Source organism: Acanthopagrus latus, chromosome 17 (assembly GCF_904848185.1).
Source record: "Acanthopagrus latus isolate v.2019 chromosome 17, fAcaLat1.1, whole genome shotgun sequence".
NCBI classification, from domain to species: Eukaryota; Metazoa; Chordata; class Actinopteri; order Spariformes; family Sparidae; genus Acanthopagrus; species Acanthopagrus latus.
In genome coordinates, this window is record NC_051055.1 from 18,628,298 (window position 1) to 18,647,610 (window position 19,313).

The 19,313-nt window shown below is 42.3% G+C and overlaps 2 protein-coding genes across 15 annotated transcripts; one reads left to right on the forward strand and one right to left on the reverse strand.

Annotated features, from left to right (window-relative positions):
• Positions 1 to 560: 560 nt before the first annotated feature.
• Positions 561 to 11,513, reverse strand: LOC119005738 (neuronal acetylcholine receptor subunit alpha-7-like). 10 transcript variants are annotated; one of them, XM_037073619.1, is made up of 12 exons: positions 10,610 to 11,513; positions 9,935 to 9,997; positions 9,217 to 9,329; positions 8,517 to 8,656; positions 7,984 to 8,028; positions 6,822 to 6,931; positions 6,579 to 6,658; positions 6,145 to 6,312; positions 5,454 to 5,648; positions 4,930 to 5,016; positions 4,706 to 4,815; positions 561 to 2,939 (listed from the first exon to the last, which is right to left on the reverse strand). In XM_037073619.1, the coding sequence occupies exons 4-12, from the start codon at positions 8,592 to 8,594 to the stop codon at positions 2,052 to 2,054; spliced, it is 1,761 nt and encodes a 586-aa protein (XP_036929514.1). In that variant the 5' UTR covers positions 8,595 to 8,656; positions 9,217 to 9,329; positions 9,935 to 9,997; positions 10,610 to 11,513; the 3' UTR covers positions 561 to 2,051. The 10 variants fall into 10 exon arrangements, with proteins under 10 accessions (XP_036929514.1, XP_036929511.1, XP_036929512.1 ...); XM_037073616.1 differs by lacking the exon at positions 9,217 to 9,329; XM_037073617.1 differs by lacking the exon at positions 10,610 to 11,513 and having other exon boundaries at positions 9,935 to 10,059.
• A 172-nt stretch (positions 11,514 to 11,685) lies between these two features.
• LOC119005740 (homeodomain-interacting protein kinase 1-like) lies at positions 11,686 to 18,405 on the forward strand. Of its 5 annotated transcripts, none has more exons than XM_037073624.1 (11): positions 11,686 to 11,837; positions 12,568 to 12,756; positions 13,954 to 14,145; positions 14,235 to 14,416; positions 14,571 to 14,694; positions 14,803 to 14,913; positions 15,071 to 15,154; positions 15,254 to 15,402; positions 15,526 to 16,053; positions 16,251 to 16,339; positions 18,157 to 18,405. In XM_037073624.1, the coding sequence occupies exons 2-11, from the start codon at positions 12,580 to 12,582 to the stop codon at positions 18,375 to 18,377; spliced, it is 1,857 nt and encodes a 618-aa protein (XP_036929519.1). In that variant the 5' UTR covers positions 11,686 to 11,837; positions 12,568 to 12,579; the 3' UTR covers positions 18,378 to 18,405. The 5 variants fall into 5 exon arrangements, with proteins under 5 accessions (XP_036929519.1, XP_036929521.1, XP_036929522.1 ...); XM_037073626.1 differs by lacking the exon at positions 11,686 to 11,837 and adding an exon at positions 11,844 to 12,149; XM_037073627.1 differs by lacking the exon at positions 11,686 to 11,837 and having other exon boundaries at positions 12,158 to 12,756; positions 15,526 to 15,811; positions 15,971 to 16,053.
• The last annotated feature ends 908 nt before the right edge of the window (positions 18,406 to 19,313 follow it).

A 19,313-nucleotide genomic window follows, 5' to 3' on the forward strand; every position in this document is an offset into this window, starting at 1 on the left:
TACTGTGAGTGGAAAAAAAAAGTTGAAAGCCAAATGAAAAGCCTCAGTGCTGAAGCTTTGAGTACAGCCGTGCCAAGACACCAATTAGCCAAATTCAATCATCCATAAAGTGTTTGCATTATTTCATCGTCAATCATTTTACACAGGAGTGTGTTTGCCAAAATCCCTCTAATAAATCTTCATAAAGACGCCCTTTGCCAATTGAGAATATATGTCCAGTCACCCCTAAATGCTGGTCTAAGTACAGTTTAGCAGCAGCAGCATCCCAGAGGGGGAGGAGGGGGAGGAAGAGGGATTCACTCCTCTCCTCCTCCTCCTTCCTTCTCCCTCCGCCACCCCTCCCTCTCTCATTAATGAGCAATCAGTTAAAAACTTTATCGGCTCCTATTCGCCTTCTCAGCACATTTTTTTCCTGCCTCCTCTGTTTCTCTCAACCATGCGAACCGCCTTCTTTCGGTGTTCCCCCTCACTATGCTTCCCCCTCCGTCTCTGTGCCTCTGCATAGTCCTCCCTTCCATCTCTCTGTCTGTCTCTTTCCTCCTTTTGCCCTCTTTATTGCCACGTTTCATTACCTTCATCTTCCCTCCCCCCACCTCCACACCCCTCCTTTACTTGTGCTGTTTCCTGCCTCCGCATCCTATTTTAAACTTCGATCCTTCGAAAACTTTGACCGAAAGGCAGGGGAGCCAGAGAATTAAACATATGATGCACGTCTGGAGAGTACAAAAGACCAGACAATTTATTTCGTAATGGTTACAGCTCGGTCTGTAACAGCCTATTGGCATTCTAGTCTCCGACACCAGGGTCATAGAGTTGACAGTTTTATGCACATACAAGAATGTGAGTGGATATAAACCTGGGCTTTTTGAAAATATATTCTTCAAGCTGCGACTGTAAAAGTGAACTCCACATTCAGAAAAACAAGAGACAGCACTTCACCCAACCCCCGCCCCCCCATCAGCTCAGATATCATGTTAATGCACAGTTTAGATTTATAGAAAACTGACTTGCAAAGGGGAAAAAAAGATCCCTGTTGCAGTATGCAGCATTTTTTTTTCTCAGAATATGAGTTTCCTGCTTCACTGCACTCACTGCAGTATATAATAAAGCTAATGTGATTGATAAAGTTGCTGCAGAAGCGAATCACCAATGTCATCATCCCATTACACGGATGATGTCCTGGCTGTATTATTGTGATAAGGATTCTTCTTTTTCTGTTTTTAATCAGGAACGGGGTGCTCGTGTGGAAAGATACCGATCGCAGTGACTTTTACATTCCTATTAAAAGTAGAGAAACTTGGGAATAATCTTAAATTAAGATTTAGATTTAGATTTTGAGATATCTTGCTCCTAAACATATACATCCTTATAACATGTCTTTTTGGACTGGTGGAGAGAAAACTTCCAAAATACCAAAAACCTTCGACACCAATACATCAGCAAAATGAAACATGGATATTTATTCGAGAAATGTGTGCAAATTAGTGCATATTTAACTTTATTTGAGGAAGAGCACACAGGAACTCTGGTCTATCGTCAGGAACATTTTCCACCGATAAGTGGCTGAGCACCTGTAAACACTTTTAGTGTTTTTAAAGGTGAGTAACTCGAAAAGTGTAAACTATGATGTTAATCCTGCATGAGTGTAATTGTTTCAGAAGCAGCATATCAGTGTCCAGTTTTTCTACAGAGCATCTAAATGTAGCATCTCAAGACGGCGGTACAAATATTTTATAATAAATTTAATAAAGTCATGCAGTTTCATTCACAAAACTATTCCAAAAAACCTTTCACTTCTTACTCAACTGTTGTTGCGAAAGAATGTGAATGTGAACATGATTCGGTTTACTCCACCATGGAAAATGGCAGACTTTCAAGTTAAGAGAAAAGAATCGCACCATGTGCCACAGTCCATCCTTCCTTGCTGCAAAGGAAATATTTGCTGTTTTATGTCTCAGTGTCATTAACAGCAATTGTGCTTCCAGTAAATCTTAATCTGCGTTATTCCTCAACGTCCCCCCGCTCTCTCTGATCTCTCTGCTTTTGGTCTGTCAGAGGAAGTCTTTTGACAGTGCTTCTCCAAAGTTGGGTGCAGCCATGAGAATAGCGATGGTGCAGATGATGTTGAATACACTGAATCCCACCAGGAACAGGCGGTCGATGACAGCAGCGGCAAACTGCCACTGCTCTGCCAAGCTGAGCTGCCGGTCCTGCTCCCTAACACGTTCGACTAAGAACTGCACCTCCGCCAGGAGAGCCTGCAGCTGGCTGTCTACTGCCACAGATCGAATCACACTGCTGTGGGTATGTAAGGCAGCCGATCTCCCTGCTCCTGCCACAGCCTCCAGACCGCAGGGTCCAGAGGATGTGGTCGATTGATCCGGATCTGGGGACACTTGAGTTTCCTGTGGGGAGCTCCCAAACTTGGAAGATGGGAGGTGGTGATGGATAGGTGTATCTCCAGCTGGTCCTCCTCCTCCTGCTGTGGATCCCTCTCCTTCTCCTCCACCTAGTCCACTGTTAACCCTCCCGTAACTTGTGGCTCTGCTTCTCTGATTTGGGTCCAGCTCTGCCGTGGTCTGGAAGGTCTGGAAGCCCATGTAAAGCAGATGACCGTTGGGCTGCGGGTGTGGATTGGGGCTTGGATCTCTGTGGCCGGGATTAGGATGGATTACAGGCTGAGGATTGGACCGGAGGGACAGAGGGTGTGACAGAGGGTGGTTGAGCTGAGCCAGGCTGGCCTGCAGGGAGTTGAGGCTCTGGGGGAGGATGGAGGGCACCGGCGTGGGGATGGTGGTGGTGGTGGTGGTTGTGGTGGGAGAGGACAGGGTCTTGCTCTGAGAGTCTGCCTGGCTTCCGGAAAGAGTCGGTTCTGCTCCCTCTCCTGGACGCTTCATCCGCAGGAACCAGGGAACCCACTGCAGCAGAACCAAGTGCACCTGGCACACAAGGGCACAAGATTTCTTTTATTGGCCTTCAACATATTGCTGAGCAAGTACAAGCACACCCAGCTCCTGCTATAAATCTTGATATAACATTTTATCCCCGCCTACGCTAATCACTGTGTTGCTTGTTTAAAAAAAAATGTCATACAAGCCTTTATTTTATCATATTTATTTACATTACTGCAAATGAACTGTTGACCTGGGTTAATAAAAAAGAAAGAAAAGTCAGCCCCAAGGCTTTTAATTTCTGAATTGATTAAACAACTCGACTGTTAACTATTCGAAGCACTGCATGATCAGGTACATAGCTGTATTAAATGAAGTGTTAGTCCTAATGAAGCTTCACACCCTCTGAGATCGAGCAGTGACATCTTAGCCACTTACAGCCACAAGCCTCATTATAGCCTCATTATTGGCCACAATAATGATCTTGATTCATCCTGTTTATTTTATCCAGTTGGTTGAACCCCTGAGTTTTAATCCTGTCTTTTCAAGTTTCTTTCTGCAAGTCATTGTACTGTGAATCACACTGGTGCAGAGAAGGTGGACCCAAATGAAGGCAGGAAGATCAAGTTGAGATGAAGTTTTTTTCACAATGAATCACAGGAACAGGGAAAAAAACAACTGAACATAAGGAACAGTGAAACACAATAGCAGGCTCAGAGAATATCAACAGATGACTCAACAAAGACTAACTAAAGATTGCGCTTAAATACGAACTAAACTGGCGGAGGGATGAGGTGCAGGTGGGGTAAGGTGGAGAAAACACGGGGGAGGGTAATGAGTGGATAAAAACACCGGGAGAGCAGAAAGCCCAGAGAACAATTGACAGGACAATGATACTGTGTGGGTGTGGTTTTTTGTTTGTTTGTTTGTTTGTTTGTTTGTTTGTTTGTTTGTGTTGAATATTGTTTTTGACATTTGACACAGAAGAGTGTTCAATAAAATTCCCTATTAAGCCCACTTAATAAGTCTTAAGAAGTCTAGATATGTCGTCTTCTTCTTCTAATTATTCAAATCTGTAATCTCTTATTTTGTCTTCTCTTCTATCTTATGGCCTGTTAATGGCATTTAAAGTAGGCATGAACAGCCCTTTTGTTGTCACTGCAGATAAAGCTAAATATACTACGTACAACTTTCAATAATTGTCACCTTCTAATCTTTTATTACTAGTTTTAAACCTTGAAAATAACACTTGACAATAATAACCCCAACATCAGAATGCTGTTTGATTTCAGCTCAGCATTCGACAAAATTTTGTCCTGAAACAATGAAATTTAGCACTCTGTACTCGAGTACCACAATCTGCAACTGAACAACAGACCGCAGGCAGTTCAGACTGACAGTCGCACCTCCTCCAGGTTTGTTCTGAACATTGGAGCCCCCCAGGGCTGTGTGCTCAGCCCCCTCCTGTTTACACTGTGCACTGTACAAACATCAAGAAAATGGGAAGTTTGTAGGCTACAGCAACATCATCAGCAGGATTAGAAAACAACCATGAGAAGAAATCTACAGTATTGTGGGGCTGTGCACTGAAACCACCCTTCCTCTCAAAGTCAGCAAAACCAAGAAGCTGACAGTCACGCCTTTCTGCTTCAGTGGAGGTGAGGTGGATCGGATGAACAGTTTTAGGTTCCCAGAGAACCTGTCACAGCTTATGTCTTCAGGTTGTGTTTTGGCATAAAGGGACAACTGATTGTAAATAATAAGTAAAAATATGACAAATGAATCAACCTTGAACCTCAAATATTTAAACTCACCCAGCGGGGCATTTGTCCATTGTTGGGGTTGTGGTGATGGAACTGAAGGACGATGACTGTGGCTACGACTGACATCCCAACAATCACCATGGTGCTGGCAAAGTACTGACCTGAGACGTACAGGAGGGGAGCACATTTCACTCACAGGGGCGCTAACAGTCACTGTCAGTTCCTCCCTCAAAACCCACAGAAACACACATGTGCACGGAGCGAAAGACACTGACCGATCAGGGGAACAGAATCTGATGTAGCGGGCATAATCTCTGCAACCATCAGCATGAAGACAGTCAGAGAAAGCAGAACCGTGATGCCTGGAGGCAGACGCAAGACACCAGGGAGCAGTGGGTTGCAAAGAAAGGAAGAAGAAAGTACATGAGTACACTGGGTGGAACAGAATATTCGGTTTGTTGCACTTGACTTCTCGCCACTATCATCTGTCTTTCTTACACTTGTAGGAAAACTCATTAGATTTTACTCTTTTAGTCTCATTGTCCCTCTGCCTTATCGGACTTTGACTTCTCTCTGACTCTTCCTCCCTCACTTTCAGCCCTCTTGACACCGTTCAAAGCTTTGCATAGCTGACTGAAGGTTTTTCTAGCAATATTGACAGACAGATTGTGAGAGAAATACTAAAAAAGCCCAGGAAATATATTTTTCTCCCCCTGTTTTCTCATATTCAAACTCTCTTACTGGAAAAAAAAACATCTGTCAACCCTGTCCCTCTCCACGCCCTCTTATTAGTCCTCACCCAGGCTGATCTTCTCTCCTGAGTTGGCAGGGAGCAGGAAGACCAGCAAAGTCATGGATGAGAGGAGCACACAAGGGATGAGGAGGTTGAGGGCGTAAAACAAGGTCCTCCTTCGTAAAGTCACCACAAAGGTAACATCCGGGTAGGGCTCTGCGCAGCAGTCGTAGAAAACTTCATGACGACCTCCAGGGACCTCTGCCGGAAGACACAGATGACATTTTAATGCAGAAAACACCAGTGAGGGCTGAGAGGGCAAGAAGGCAGCACATAGAGATTCTTAAGAACTCAATAAAACTGAGTGTAATGTGTTACAACCATTGAATATTTGTGACTGAGTGAAAGGGGAATGGGATGTATAGAGCTGTGAAATGCCAGGAGCAGAATCATAAAAAGATGTGATTGAAAAAGCTGAAAGCTGAAAGCTGAAACTTGGATTATATTTTATGAAAGTCAAGGTTGGTAACTGCCTGTCTCTGATAAACTATATATTCCCAGTTATAAGTTTATAAAAACATCAAGGCTTACAGTGTAATGAGGCCGCATTTGCATTAAACCTCTAAACATCTATTTATATTAATCCAATCAATTTTCAGGTCTTCACAGGTCAGATACAGTGCTGCACAGCAATTATGTGAGCATTGTTCCTAAGCAACCATGTTTGTTATCCAGGGCCTCAACAACCTGGTCTTACCCAGCAGGTCCCACTCTCCGTTGGGCATGTATCCTGACACATCTGCCTCCTTCATCTGGATGTCCAGCAGCCAGCCATCAAATGTCCAGGAGCCAAACTTCAGTTCGCAGCGCTGGATGTCAAATGGAAACCATCGCACGTCTACGTTGCAAGTGCTGATAAATATTCCTTGAAAGGCAAAGGGGGAAAATGGCAAGTAATTTTTCAATTTTTTCAAAGTCAAGTAAAATCATCCCAGGATGTAATGAAGGGAAACTTGATTAAAATGTTGTTGGTGCAGCCATCTGGAGGTAGGTGAAGAGGAAAATATTGGATTGCAGTAATTCATTTGCTGCATCTTGAATAATTCTGTATGGATGCAGAATGACTGAAGACATAGTTTAGTTTTGAGGACAAGATGCTGATTAATTAACAAAAAAAAAAAACAAACGTACCTGGAGGCAGATACTCACAGAATCCACTGGAGTTTACCAGCACATTGGTCTTAAAGGTGGCATCGAACTTATCATGAGCGCTGGAGGAAGTCAGCACAGTGATGAGACAATTTAGAGCTCTGCGGCAGCAGCAGCCCTGAGAATGTGTGTGTGTGTGTGTGTGTGTGTGTGTGTGTGTGTGTGTGTGTGTGTGTGTGTGTGTGTGTGTGTGTGTGTGTGTGTGTGCTTATGTGCGGCACATACCTGTTGTAAAGCAGTATGTCAGGGGTCCAGACCTGGTCAGGAGTGAAACGGAGGTTCTTTACTCCAGGATACTCTGACTGGTTCCACTGGAGGTAGTGGTCGTACCACTGCTGGGAGACACAAGCACAACAACGGTTTTACACATGAACAAAAACAGACAAAAGAGACACACACTGTCAGCCTAAGTTTTCATACTGTTATTACTTTTATACTATTATTATAGACTAATAATACTATTATTATTGGTCTACTCTTTTGCATGTGGCATCTACTATGTCAGCTTTGCTTGAGATGATACTCATATGTAGATCAGTCGATATTATCCGCTGATATTGACCTATCACAGATGTCTCAGTATCGGCTTATAAGTCATCTGATATTCACTGATATCAAAAGTTTTTTTACAGAACAATACACAGAAAAATGTACTTGGACTTATTTAAATCTCTGGACAATGAAGTTGAAAATCTAAAAGATATCCTTCTTCCATTACATATGTATATTTGCAACAAGTGACCTAATTCGGGGGGTCACTGCAAAATTATGTTAATGTATATGTTCTTATTATAATATCGTATTGTCACTGGACCAAAAAATCAAGGGTCGGGCTCTCATTCTGCATTGTGTGTTTAGTTGCTCTTGTATGGTTTCTATATTATTCTATTCTTACTTTGCACGGTTAATCATTTATTCTCTCTAAGTTTCTCTGTTTAAGTACCTGAACTTATTCTGTCCTTGTGTTGCTTCAACACCCAAAATTCCCCTCTAAGGGATCAATAAGGGATTATCTTACTTTATCTTATCTCATGTGTTTTTGTTCCAGAAGAACGATCTGCTAAAGTTTTGGGGGCGTTTTAACTTAATGAAACCGAGGGTTTAATGGTAGAGAGCGAAGCACTTTGAGGCCAAATTGATTTGTGAAATAAAATTGACCTGCCTTGGCTTGACAGACACAAATATCACGGTCCGTTTTAGCGTCAGATAGATGAAGTTATCTGCAATCAAGTACGAATGTCCCTCTCAAGTGTCGATGATTGTGACGCCGAAACCCAACCAGCATCAGGGACAATACCATGTGGCTGATGCTGCGAGCGATGGGGAGCATACAAAAAGATCTACACAGATCAATATCACATCATAAATTGTCGTTCACCGTACTCACCATCTGCAGCCAGGCGTTCGTGGTGATGATCTGGTTCTTTTCATCCTTGCGTTACACAAAGAACATAACAAACATCGGTAATATGAAGCAACATTTTTTACCTTAAAAGAAGAGCTTCAAAATTATTTTGATGGTTCAGAATCTTGTAACAGTGTGAATGTTTCTGCACTATGTGACTTCAGTGAGAGGGCGGCATCACAGTGTTACATACATGTATGTGATAATGAGTTTTGTTTGTTAAACTGAAACTATCCAGGAATTTGATATTTAGGTTTGACCACAATGTAACCTTAAAGGGGCAATATGTAAGAATTCAGACAACTGAAGCTTCATATTTGCTTCAGCTGTACGGGATCTTGTCACACCCAGTGTGGAGAGGTGGAACGATTACAGTGACCAGTAACCCTTTAATAATAACATATGAGCATGTGCGGATTCCAATAACATGAGAACCTATAATTTTTTGGGAGTGTTTTTTTTATGTATTGTATGGGTGTGTAATGGTGTTCATGATGCATTTCTGCCATGCGTACCACATCCATGACCTGTATTAGAGTGAAGGAGAACTGAACGGTGAGCGTCTGGGAGTCGTTGGCCACCGGCCTCTCCATGGGATTGTAGTCCCTCAACAGCTCCCTGAGCAGGAACCGCTGGTGAGGACCCTGCACTGACACTGAACGGGGGAGAGGGGGGGAGACAGAGTTTAATGGAGGGGAGAGGATTCTCACAAAGAAAGAGAAAAGGTGACGCTTGCAAAGAGAAAGGCTATGCCTGGAAAAAGCAATGAAGAGGAAGCACCTGCAGAAAAACGGCGTGATTACGATGATAGAAAAAAGTGGTGTAGAAATTGTAGGCCAGGTGGATGAGAGGGAGAAACAAGACATGCTCTGGTGGAGGTACAACAGAGGCTGAGCTTTTAGGAGTACGGGAAAGGTTATGTTTTAAAGATGGAGCCGCTCTGGTAGGAACATGGAAGGTCTTTAGTGGAGTAGACGACACGGGACACGAGAAGAATGAGAATGTGTGAGAGAAAGGAAGGAAGGCAGGAAGAAAGGAGAGGGGGGAGCAGACAGAAAGACGCCCGCTCCTCCTAATCAATTACATCTCTGATTGATCGCCAGCAGACAGTCAAAGTCTTTCCACGGCCGTAAAATCTGTCGGTTTCATCCCGTGTAGGAAATAGTGAGGCCATTAAACACTGAAACACCCCAGACAGACACACACAGCACTCACGACGATGAGAGCGGGGAACTGACTGTCTTCGCCCTATAACTCCAGCAAGGACTTCGATTCACTCTTGATTCATTCTCCATGAGGTAATCACTTAGATGTGCAGGGAGCAGTCGCTGGTGGATATGAGAGGCGCACTGAGTAAGTTTCAAAAAGTACTTTAAATAGCTGCACAATGTCGGTTCATACCGCTTTATAAACTGCGGTATACGCTGAGGGAGTGTTAAATGGTCTGAGTTTAATGTGCTTGGTGTCAAATCTAAATTCACTAACTGGACCTTAATTAATATCAATATGGCTTGAAAGATGGTATGCCTATAATTCAGGTTAATAGTCCAGAGTGTCCATAAAGTCCTATCATAGTAAACTGACCACCAGCAGCCTCATAATCACCCTTTTCTATCTATCTATCTATCTATCTATCTATCTATCTATCTATCTATCTATCTATCTATCTATCAGTATTCTTATCTGCTGTAAAGACATTACAGGCTGTTGCTTGCTCTTAACAAAAAGCAATCAATTTTTATTTTATTCTATTTTTTTGCCTGTGGCTGCACAACAGCACACTCTCTCCCAGTCTCCGAGTGAGCTGCTGCGTGCACGCTTATCAGCCACAGAGGACAATGCAAGATCGCGGCATGCAGTAAACAGCACATGCAGAAAAACACACACTTGTTCGAGCGCAGTCTCACTCCAAGCACAGATGAAAGTCACTCACCCCGCAGCAGAGTCGCAAGTATCAGCAGCCACAGAGCCACAGCCGGCCACATACTGCATTCCTCTGTGTGAACAGAGAACGAGTGGAAGAGGGAGAAATGAGGAGGGGAGGTGAGGGTGAGAAAGAGACAGAGGGCGGGAAATGGACAGGAAGAAAATGTTGGATAGAACAAGTGGAGAGGAGTGTGACGCGGGCAGTGGCAGAGAAGGGAGAGGAGGAGAGAGGGAGAGGGAGCCGGAGAGACAGAGTGGGTGAGAAATGCAGTAAAATGAACACTCCTCTGAGGACGGAGATGCTGTGTGTCAGAGTCACTCACTATACTGAAAGCTGTGCATACCGTGACCTGCAGCTTCAAACTCATCCTTCATGCTCCTCTGCTCATCTGTACATGAAGACTCCCTGATATCCACTGATCTGTCATCACATCAGTTTACCTTTCCTCTCTTTTTGTTTTTCATTTTTATCGTGGACTTACTCGCAACATGTGATGAAATGTGAGCTGGATGTTTGTTTTTCTACTTTGGAATATTTAGCATTGGAACACAATAAAATGTTTGTCACAAAAAAGTCCACGTCGAGTTATTAATGTTGCCAGCATGATGGTGTAATGTTGTGTTTAACTGTATTCCAGAAATAAAATAGAATTAATAGAATAGTTAGTAAATGCATTGTTACACATGAAAATGAACCCATCTCCACACCCAGGAACTCCCCGTTCTGTTGCAGTCACACTTGTCTGGGGCCACTGTGTCGCTCATGATGCCCCTTCATGCCTGAAGATCCCTGGTAGGTGAGGAGACGACCAGCAGGACTGATGTTTTTAGCTAAGCTTCCCTACTATGCTTTTGAGCAAACACTGTGTGGGTAGTCTGTACTGTGTTTAATGAAGGCATCCTCTGGTGGACAGGCTCAGCCATATACATTAGAGACAGGGAGAGCATGACAGCTTCCTGCAAACAAGATCCTGCATAATATCTGGGCAACATAGCCCTTACACTGTATTACTACCAATGGTTTACAGTGTTGGCCTTATGATTTTTCAGTTCTAGCATGAATGATATGTGTGAGCAGCCCCCCACATACACACACTTACACATACAAACATTGTATTCACATTTAATAACTGTAATATTAATATTTACAATCAAAATTAATTGTAAATGATGAAACATTAATCAATAAAAAATAATATCTACCATATACTAATGTGATAGTAAGTATGGCATTTGTTTTGACCATTTTATTCATTCTCTAATTTGAGAATTCTGTTTATTTAATCTTAGTCTTTCTTCAGTCCTATTGTGTGTGTGTGTGTGTGTGTGTGTGTGTGTGTGTGTGTGTGTGTGTGTGTGTGTGTGTGTGCGTGTGTGTGTGAGTCAGTGAGTGAGTGAAGCCCCCCACCACCACACAAACATGATATTCACATTTGTATTCATTACGTTGATACTGAAGCTAAATCCATGAAATGTTAACATTATAACTTGGTGATTATTATAGGCTTCTAACTAGCTTGTGACTAAAGTCGTGACAATTAACTAATCAACTGTACCGTTGCAATAAACAGGTAACTGCACAAAATGCTTATAATTATGTTACCTGTAAACCACACAGTCTATGGTGCAAACGTACGAGTTATAAAGCTTTTATTTTGGTGATTAACTTCCGCCAGGGACTTCCGGTATGGATTGGATATATGGCGGCGCCCCTGTCGGCCATCTTGACTGCAGATGGGTACTGTGCGTGTGCGCGCGCGCGACTTTGAAGGGTGGTGGATCAAAGCAACCGTTGTCATGTGGGACAGTTCTAAATGACGGAGATCTGTACTGATCTTTTTCTTAAGTTGGCTTGCATATCTCCAGAGCTGATCTAGAGACATTAATAGTCTTCAACCACTGTGATACAGGTGAGTAGCTCCTTTTCTGTTTCAAAAGTCACAAAGTTGAGATGAATTGATAATATTTAGGACAGTTGAGTTATTTGCAGGCAATCACAGGTCACAGAGAGAGAGAGAGTCTGATGATTATTTAACCTGTTAGTGAACGCTCCCATTTTAAGCTTCTTTTTCCAAAACGGCATACTGAAATTAAAAGCTTGACAGCTCCCACATAGTTTGAGACTCAGGGATATGCTTGGTACCAAGTACCGAGTTTTTTAAGAAGTGAAAGTGTGATTCTATGACATACTGACACAGAGTTACAGAGGTTGAAACACAGAGGTAATCACGACAGTCTCAGCTTTCCAACAGTGTGTGGCATGAGTACATACTGTTAAGATCTGATGCTTAAAACTATTAGCAAAGTTTTTACAACGTTGTGGAGCGCCCTTTCTTAGTGAAGGGTCTTCCTTTGTTGGAACGGTTTTCCTTAACAGGTTAAAGTAGATTTATCTTGAATTTAACGACAATGTACCCAACATTAACATTCAGTGGAAATTCCCTTAATTATGCCTAGACCCCAGACCTGATCAGATCAGATGATCACTGAAATGTGGAATATTAAGTAAATAAAAGAAGAGAAAGAAACCACTGGATGGTAGCAAAATAAATATAAACTATTTATCACAAAATCTGAAACATAGTTATGGGCCTTCAAAGTAACTTCTTTTTCTTCTTTTCACCTGTTTTGTTTCCACAGTCTAAGAGAGAGATGGCACCTTCCAAAGCTGTTGCTGCTCGCCTTTTCGAACTCCCCAGAAGATATACGTTCCTGAAATTTCTTGGAGAGGGCGCCTTTTCAAAGGTGGTGAAATGTTTGGACGAGGAGACTGGTGAGACTGTGGCTATAAAGTTGCCTAGACGCCGGTGCCAACAAACCATGCATGAGGTGAGAAGCTTTGTTGATTTAATTTTCACAGGTGTAAAATATATTACATGAACTTAGGTGTTCCATCACTATGACAGATTTCCGTCAACTTGGCTCCAAAAAGGCCACGAATGAGAAAAGAAAATAAGGGGCAAGTTTAATCTAATCCAGCTACCTGATCTCGGTTGCGTTTTTATACTGGGCACCGGGCCGCCAATTTGGCTGTCCTTTTTGCGGCTAGGTCCGAGGATTTAAGGGCCATTGACATGGAAACGCTATTGTGTGGAAACGCACATGTTTTGGCTGATCGTCTACATGGATCCTGTAAACGCATAAAAGCACTTTTTTGAACCCCGGTGGAAAAGTCCGAAAACGCTGCCCTTGCGCTCTTGTGTTGCCAGCGAATCATATCAGTGACACCATCGCCCCACCCCTCAACCTCTAGCCTTCGACTTCTTAACCCCGCACGGTCTCATACTAACAACAAAATTTTACCGTGGTTTATCTTGACACCCACGACTGTTACATTCCTAGTATCACAAAAATTCTTCCGACGCATATGTTGCACGTCACTGTTCATGCCCAACTTCGTGCTTCACATCACGTCACATGTTTATGCCTGCCCCAATGGTGGCTTTTTGGAAAAGAAGGAATATTACAGGTTATGTCCTCCCTTTTAGATAGAAAAGGCGGCAGATTGCAGCCTTTACCTTGCTGCAAATGTGCCGCCTTTTCCATCTAAAGGGGCTAGGGTTTGGCGGAGTCCTGAGACCCAGACATTGGCTATGGTGCAAGGGCATCTCATGCAGCCTGTCCACTAAAAATATTGATAGCCTAATAATAATAACAATAAGAATAATAAAGGGCATACAAGAAAGAACCAAAGAAATACAACATGCCGACATTTTGAGTTATATTAAAAAAGTTAACTTACCTAATTGAGAGGACTGGTCAGATAGTAAGGGGGTCAAGAGATTCTTGTTAGAATTTGTGAGGTAGCCTATCCTATCGATACCTTTTTAATCAAGGTAACGTTTAATTCAGTCTCTTAGGCATCAGTAAACTGCATGTTGGCAAAAAGAATTGTGCAATAGTTGCTTAATAAAATTTGGGTTAGCCTGCCTTTCAGCACTCTTCAAGTTTTCCCTGACTCCACCCACGTTAACACATAAACTAACTGCAAACGACTAATCATGTCAAACTTTCCTGTGTCTCCAGATTTCCAAACTGAAAATGATCAAGAGCCTCAACCTTGACAAACACAACATTGTCAAGTACATTGATTGTTTTCCGACCAGCTCCGGCAAGGCGTTTGTGTTCGAGTCGCTCGATATAAGCCTTCATGACTACTTTAAGAAGACAGATTGTGCCCCTATGCTTCTGAGTGACATCAGAACCATCATCCAACAGGTATGAACACAGCACCATCAGATGGAAAGCAAAGCACTGAATACTCAGTTTTTGGCTTTTGTAGATTCTTACCAACCTTGTACTTTCAGATGGCCACAGCATTTAAGGCACTGAAGGAGATCGAGCTGATCCACACTGACGTCAAACTGGATAACATTATGATGGTGAATCACAGACGACGGCCGTTTGAAGTCAAGCTGATAGACTTTGGTCTGGCCATGCATGCATCAGATGTCAGGATAGGCCAGACTTTCCAACCACTAATTTTTCGGTATGGTAGACTATTGTTATTATTATACTAGAGTGATTTAGTAGTGTACTGTTTTTACCATGAAGAAGCAGCTGTGTGCCTCCTCTCTGTGACATGCTCTTTGCAAAAATTATAACAGTGTTAACACCCTGTAATTTTTCCCTTCCACATTCAGGTCTCCAGAAATTTTTTGGGGCCGTGAGTTTACTGAGGCCTCTGATATGTGGACCCTGGGCTGTGCCATGTTTCAGATGATCTGCGGCTGTCAACCGTTCTCAGGAGAAAATGAATACGAAATAGTAAGTCATCTACATCTATAGTCAGGGTGGGTCATTACTCTGCCCTCCTCAGAAAAATATTTTGCTTCCTCTTGCATATTTTGATATAATACTTTGTTTAATCTGTAGGTGCAAAGCATTGTTGAACTCCTGGGTGAGCCAAATGCAAGGTATCTTAATGGCTGTGAGTGTGCTTGTATTTACTTCAAAGCGCTTGACTACCACCATTGGAGGATCAAGGTACCACAATGAACCCTCTCTGACCTTTACAGAACTTATTTAATATTTTATTAGTATGTTTTCTTGTTGACATGTTAACATTTCACAACACTCAACAGTTGATCATTCAGATTAATTTTGAGGAACATTAATACAAACAATTTGATCCTTCTTTTAGACTCCCTCTGAATATTACAGAAAAGCTCGCAAGAAAAGACCCAGAAAGAGCCACCAGTTCAAGTCTCTGGATGATATGAAAGCAGTAAGCGTGAAGTTCATTGTCACTATGGTCGATTGTCTTTTTTATGTTCATGAGGATGAGTTGACTGATGGTGAATTTGACCAATGTTTCCTTAACTAGATGCGTCTGGAAGAAAATAACCAGACTGAAGCTGTAGAGCGAGAGCAGTGTATCGAGCTTCTGAAGGCTATGCTGACAGTGGTTGACTGGGAGAGGATCACTCCCTGTGAAGTTCTCGCTCATCCATTCATCACGAAAGACTACACAAAGTAAGTGTCAACAAGATCCAAGAGGAAATTGACATTATTCTTTCAGATGCCATGACAATAACAGGATAATTGTGTCTGTCTGTGTGTGTGTCTGTCTGTGTGTGTGTGTGATTTTATTTTTAGTGTCCAGACTGATGGACTCAAGACATTGAGAAGTTCAAGTGAGGACTTTGAATGTGAGCCTCTTGCCGCTCCACTGAAGGACAGCAGCAGTATCATCCAACCAGACGGCTGCACTCCATCTCCTGAAATTCTGCCATCAGGTGCGATTCTGGTTCGGCCTGCGACCGCCGAGAACTCAACCTCACTGGAAGACCAGGAGAGTGCAGTTAGTGAGCCTCCTACCGCTCCTCTGGCGGATGAAGACAGGAGTGTCATCCAACCAGACGGCTGCACTCCATCTCCTGAAATTCTGCCATCAGGTGTGATTCTGGTTCGGCCTGCGACCGCCGAGAACTCAACCTCACTGGAAGACCAGGAGAGTGCAGTTAGTGAGCCTGCTACTGCTCCTCTGGCGGATGAAGACAGCAGTATCATCCAACCAGACGGCTGCACTCCATCTCCTGAAATCCTCCCATCAGTCCTGATCCAGACTCCACCTGCGAGAGCCGAGAACACAACACTGCTGGAAGATCAGGAGATTCAAGTTAGGTAAGATGACAAAAAATACAAAACACAATCTGTTGCTTTTATCTTTCACTCACTTCCAAATCCAATCCACACGATAGCTAGATTAAGATCTTGATCGCAGGAGGTAGTTAACGATTGTAAAGATTTGGTCCTAAAAAGCCACCAGCTTTAAGATGCAATGACATTTGCATGAATAACCTTTTCTTTTGTGTTTTTAGTTTTCAGTCTGTCCTGGACAAGACATCAGAGTCCTCAGTGAGCGACACAGGCGATAACACAAAGATATGCGAGGATTCAACCACATGTGGTAAGTAACAGTCAACTCTACTTGTGTCTCAGTTGTTGTGCATTTTGATGTAAGGCTCAGATATTTTATGTCCTTTGATTTTTAGAAGACACCGGGACAAAGAAGAAGAAGAAGAATTGCTTCCAACGCGTTCTCTCTTGGTTGAGGAAGAGGTTCAGCTGCCGTGTTTCCCCCATTGTTTAGGGATGTGTAATGTTCTGTGTAGGGTTTCTTTATTGGCTTCTGGGGGGGGTTTCAATCAAAACTGTCACAGTCTGCATAGTCTCCCATGTTTGGTTTTCTCCAGGTGCTCTGGTTTTTCCAACAAACATGAAATGTGTTTTGAAAAAAAATATTCGTTCTGGGAGAACTCTGATTGCAGACAATGACACATGTCAGTATTTGCTTGAAAAAACCCCCCATATTGCCTGAATGCCCTATAACAGAAATACAGCACATTCCCTGCAATTGAGGCTGAAATGTAGGTGAGTTGTCTTCAGGTGTGATTCTGGTTCGGCCTGCGACTGCCGAGAACACAACGTTGCTGGAAGATCAGGAGATTCAAGTTTGCTAAGATGATAAAAAAAAAAAAAACACAATCTGTTGTTTTTATCTTTCACTCACTTCCAAATCCAATCCACACGATGGCTAGATTAAGATCTTGATCGCAGGAGGTAGTTAACAATTGTAAAGATTTGGTCGTAAAAAGCTGCCAGAATCAACAAAACTGAAAAGTGCCTTGTGGCAGCTTTAAGATGCGATGATATTTTCACGAATAACCTTTTCTTTTGTGTTTTTAGTTTTCAGTCTGTGCTGGACAAGACATCAGAGTCTTCAGTGAGCGACACAGGCGATAACACAAACATATCTGAGGATTCAACCACATGTGGTAAGTAACAGTCAACTCTCCTTGTGTCTCAGTTGTTGTGCATTTTGATGTAAGGCTCAGATATTTTATGTCCGTTGATTTTTAGAAGACACCGGGACAAAGAAGAAGAAGAAGAATTGCTTCCAACGCGTTCTCTCTTGGTTGAGGAAGAGGTTCAGCTGCCGTGTTTCCCCCATTGTTTAGGGATGTGTAATGTTCTGTGTAGGGTTTCTTTATTGGCTTCTGGGGGGGTTTTCAATCAAAACTGTCACAGTCTGCATAGTCTCCCATGTTTGGTTTTCTCCAGGTGCTCTGGTTTTTCCAACAAACATGAAATGTGTTTTGAAAAAAAATATTCGTTCTGGGAGAACTCTGATTGCAGACAATGACACATGTCAGTATTTGCTTGAAAAAGCCCCCATATTGCCTGAATGCCCTAAAACAGAAATACAGCACATTCCCTGCAATTGAGGCTGAAATGTAGGTGAGTTGTCTTCAGGTGTGATTCTGGTTCGGCCTGCGACTGCCGAGAACACAACGTTGCTGGAAGATCAGGACATTCAAGTTTGCTAAGATGATTAAAAAAACCAAAACACAATCTGTTTTTATCTTTCACCCACTTCCAAATCCAATCCACACGATGGCTAGATTAAGATCTTGATCGCAGGAGGTAGTTAACAATTGTAAAGATTTGGTCGTAAAAAGCTGCCAGAATCAACAAAACTGAAAAGTGCCTTGTGGCAGCTTTAAGATGCGATGACATTTACACGAATAACCTTTTCTTTTGTGTTTTTAGTTTTCAGTCTGTGCTGGACAAGACATCAGAGTCCTCAGTGAGCGACGCTGGCGATAACACAAACATATCTGAGGATTCAACCACATGTGGTAAGTAACAGTCAACTCTCCTTGTGTCTCAGTTGTTGTGCATTTTGATGTAAGGCTCAGATATTTTATGTCCTTTGATTTTTAGAAGACACCAGGAGGAAGAAGAAGAAGAAGTCCTCTGTTGCATCTCCTCATATCTATATTTCTGTAAATCTTGATGCCTCTCTCTGTCTATTACTAATTATCTTGTGTGGCCTGTCCTCTTCTAGGTCACCACGGCGGACAGGAGGTCGCCACTTGGTGATGCCTCGTCCTGTGCAGTCGTCTCCACTCTTTACACATAATTTGTATCAGACATTCTGTTAATGTAACTTTTAAACTGTGATTTGTTGCACTTTTCTGTACACGCGCCATCTATTGCACGTCTGTCCATCCTGGAAGAGGGACCCCTCCTCTGTGGCTCTTCCTGAGGTTTCTTCCATCATTTTTCTTACCCTGTTAAAAGGGTCTTTTTTCCATCAGCATGGCAAGTTTTTCCTCACTCGAGTCGAGGGTCTAAGGACAGAGGATGTCGTTCACTGTACAGATTGTAAAGCCCATTGAGGCGATGTGATTGTGATTTTGGTCTATGTGAATAAAATTGATTTGATTTGATCTTTGGCTCATCTCCAACTTTGAAAGCGGAGGTGCTTTGGATTTTGAGTGTGTGTGTGTGTGTGTGTGTGTGTGTTTGCATGCACCAGGGTTATTATAGTTAATTTAATTTAATTAAATTCCTAGATAAAAACTAAACTAAAACTCTTAATCACTTGTTAAACTTATTAAAACTAAACTGAAATCAAAAACAAACTGAAAAACTAAATTAAAATGAAAGACTGATTAAATTTTAAAAATATAATAACCCCAACACACTCACTCACTCCATTTTTCATTGTTTGATTTGCGAATGGCAATACATTTGGTTATATTTAAAGTATTTCAGGGACTGCATTTTTCCTTACTTTCATATACTTTGCGTAAGTTATCGTTCAGTTCAAAATGGTCTTAAAAAGTCTTAAATTTGACTTGCAACCTGCAGATACCCTGTTTGTAGAATGTAAAATTCTAACTTCACTGCTCTGCCAAAATCAGGTTTCTTTTTCCAACATTACAACAGCATTCATGAGTACAAATAATAAGCAATAACTGGCCTATTAAACAATTGCTTCAAACAACATGATTTGCATAGTTTTCATCAATTCATGAGAAAACAAATTATAGATGTCATTTTAACATATTATGTGATGCTGCCATATGCTGTTG

Excerpts from the sequence above, each read along its gene's own strand:
- LOC119005738 (XM_037073613.1), bottom strand. The coding sequence starts at position 10,295 with ATGAGTTTGAAGCTGCAGGTCACGGTATGCACAGCTTTCAGTATAGTG. Across the intron at positions 8,657-9,934 it reads ACTTGCGACTCTGCTGCGGG|TGTCAGTGCAGGGTCCTCAC; the intron begins GTGAGTGACTTT and ends TCCCCCGTTCAG. Across the intron at positions 5,017-5,453 it reads AGGAGAGAAGATCAGCCTGG|GCATCACGGTTCTGCTTTCT; the intron begins GTGAGGACTAAT and ends GTCTGCCTCCAG.
- LOC119005740 (XM_037073623.1), top strand. The coding sequence starts at position 12,514 with ATGGGCCTTCAAAGTAACTTCTTTTTCTTCTTTTCACCTGTTTTGTTT. Across the intron at positions 14,146-14,234 it reads TCAGAACCATCATCCAACAG|ATGGCCACAGCATTTAAGGC; the intron begins GTATGAACACAG and ends TTGTACTTTCAG. Across the intron at positions 15,155-15,253 it reads CTCTGGATGATATGAAAGCA|ATGCGTCTGGAAGAAAATAA; the intron begins GTAAGCGTGAAG and ends TTCCTTAACTAG.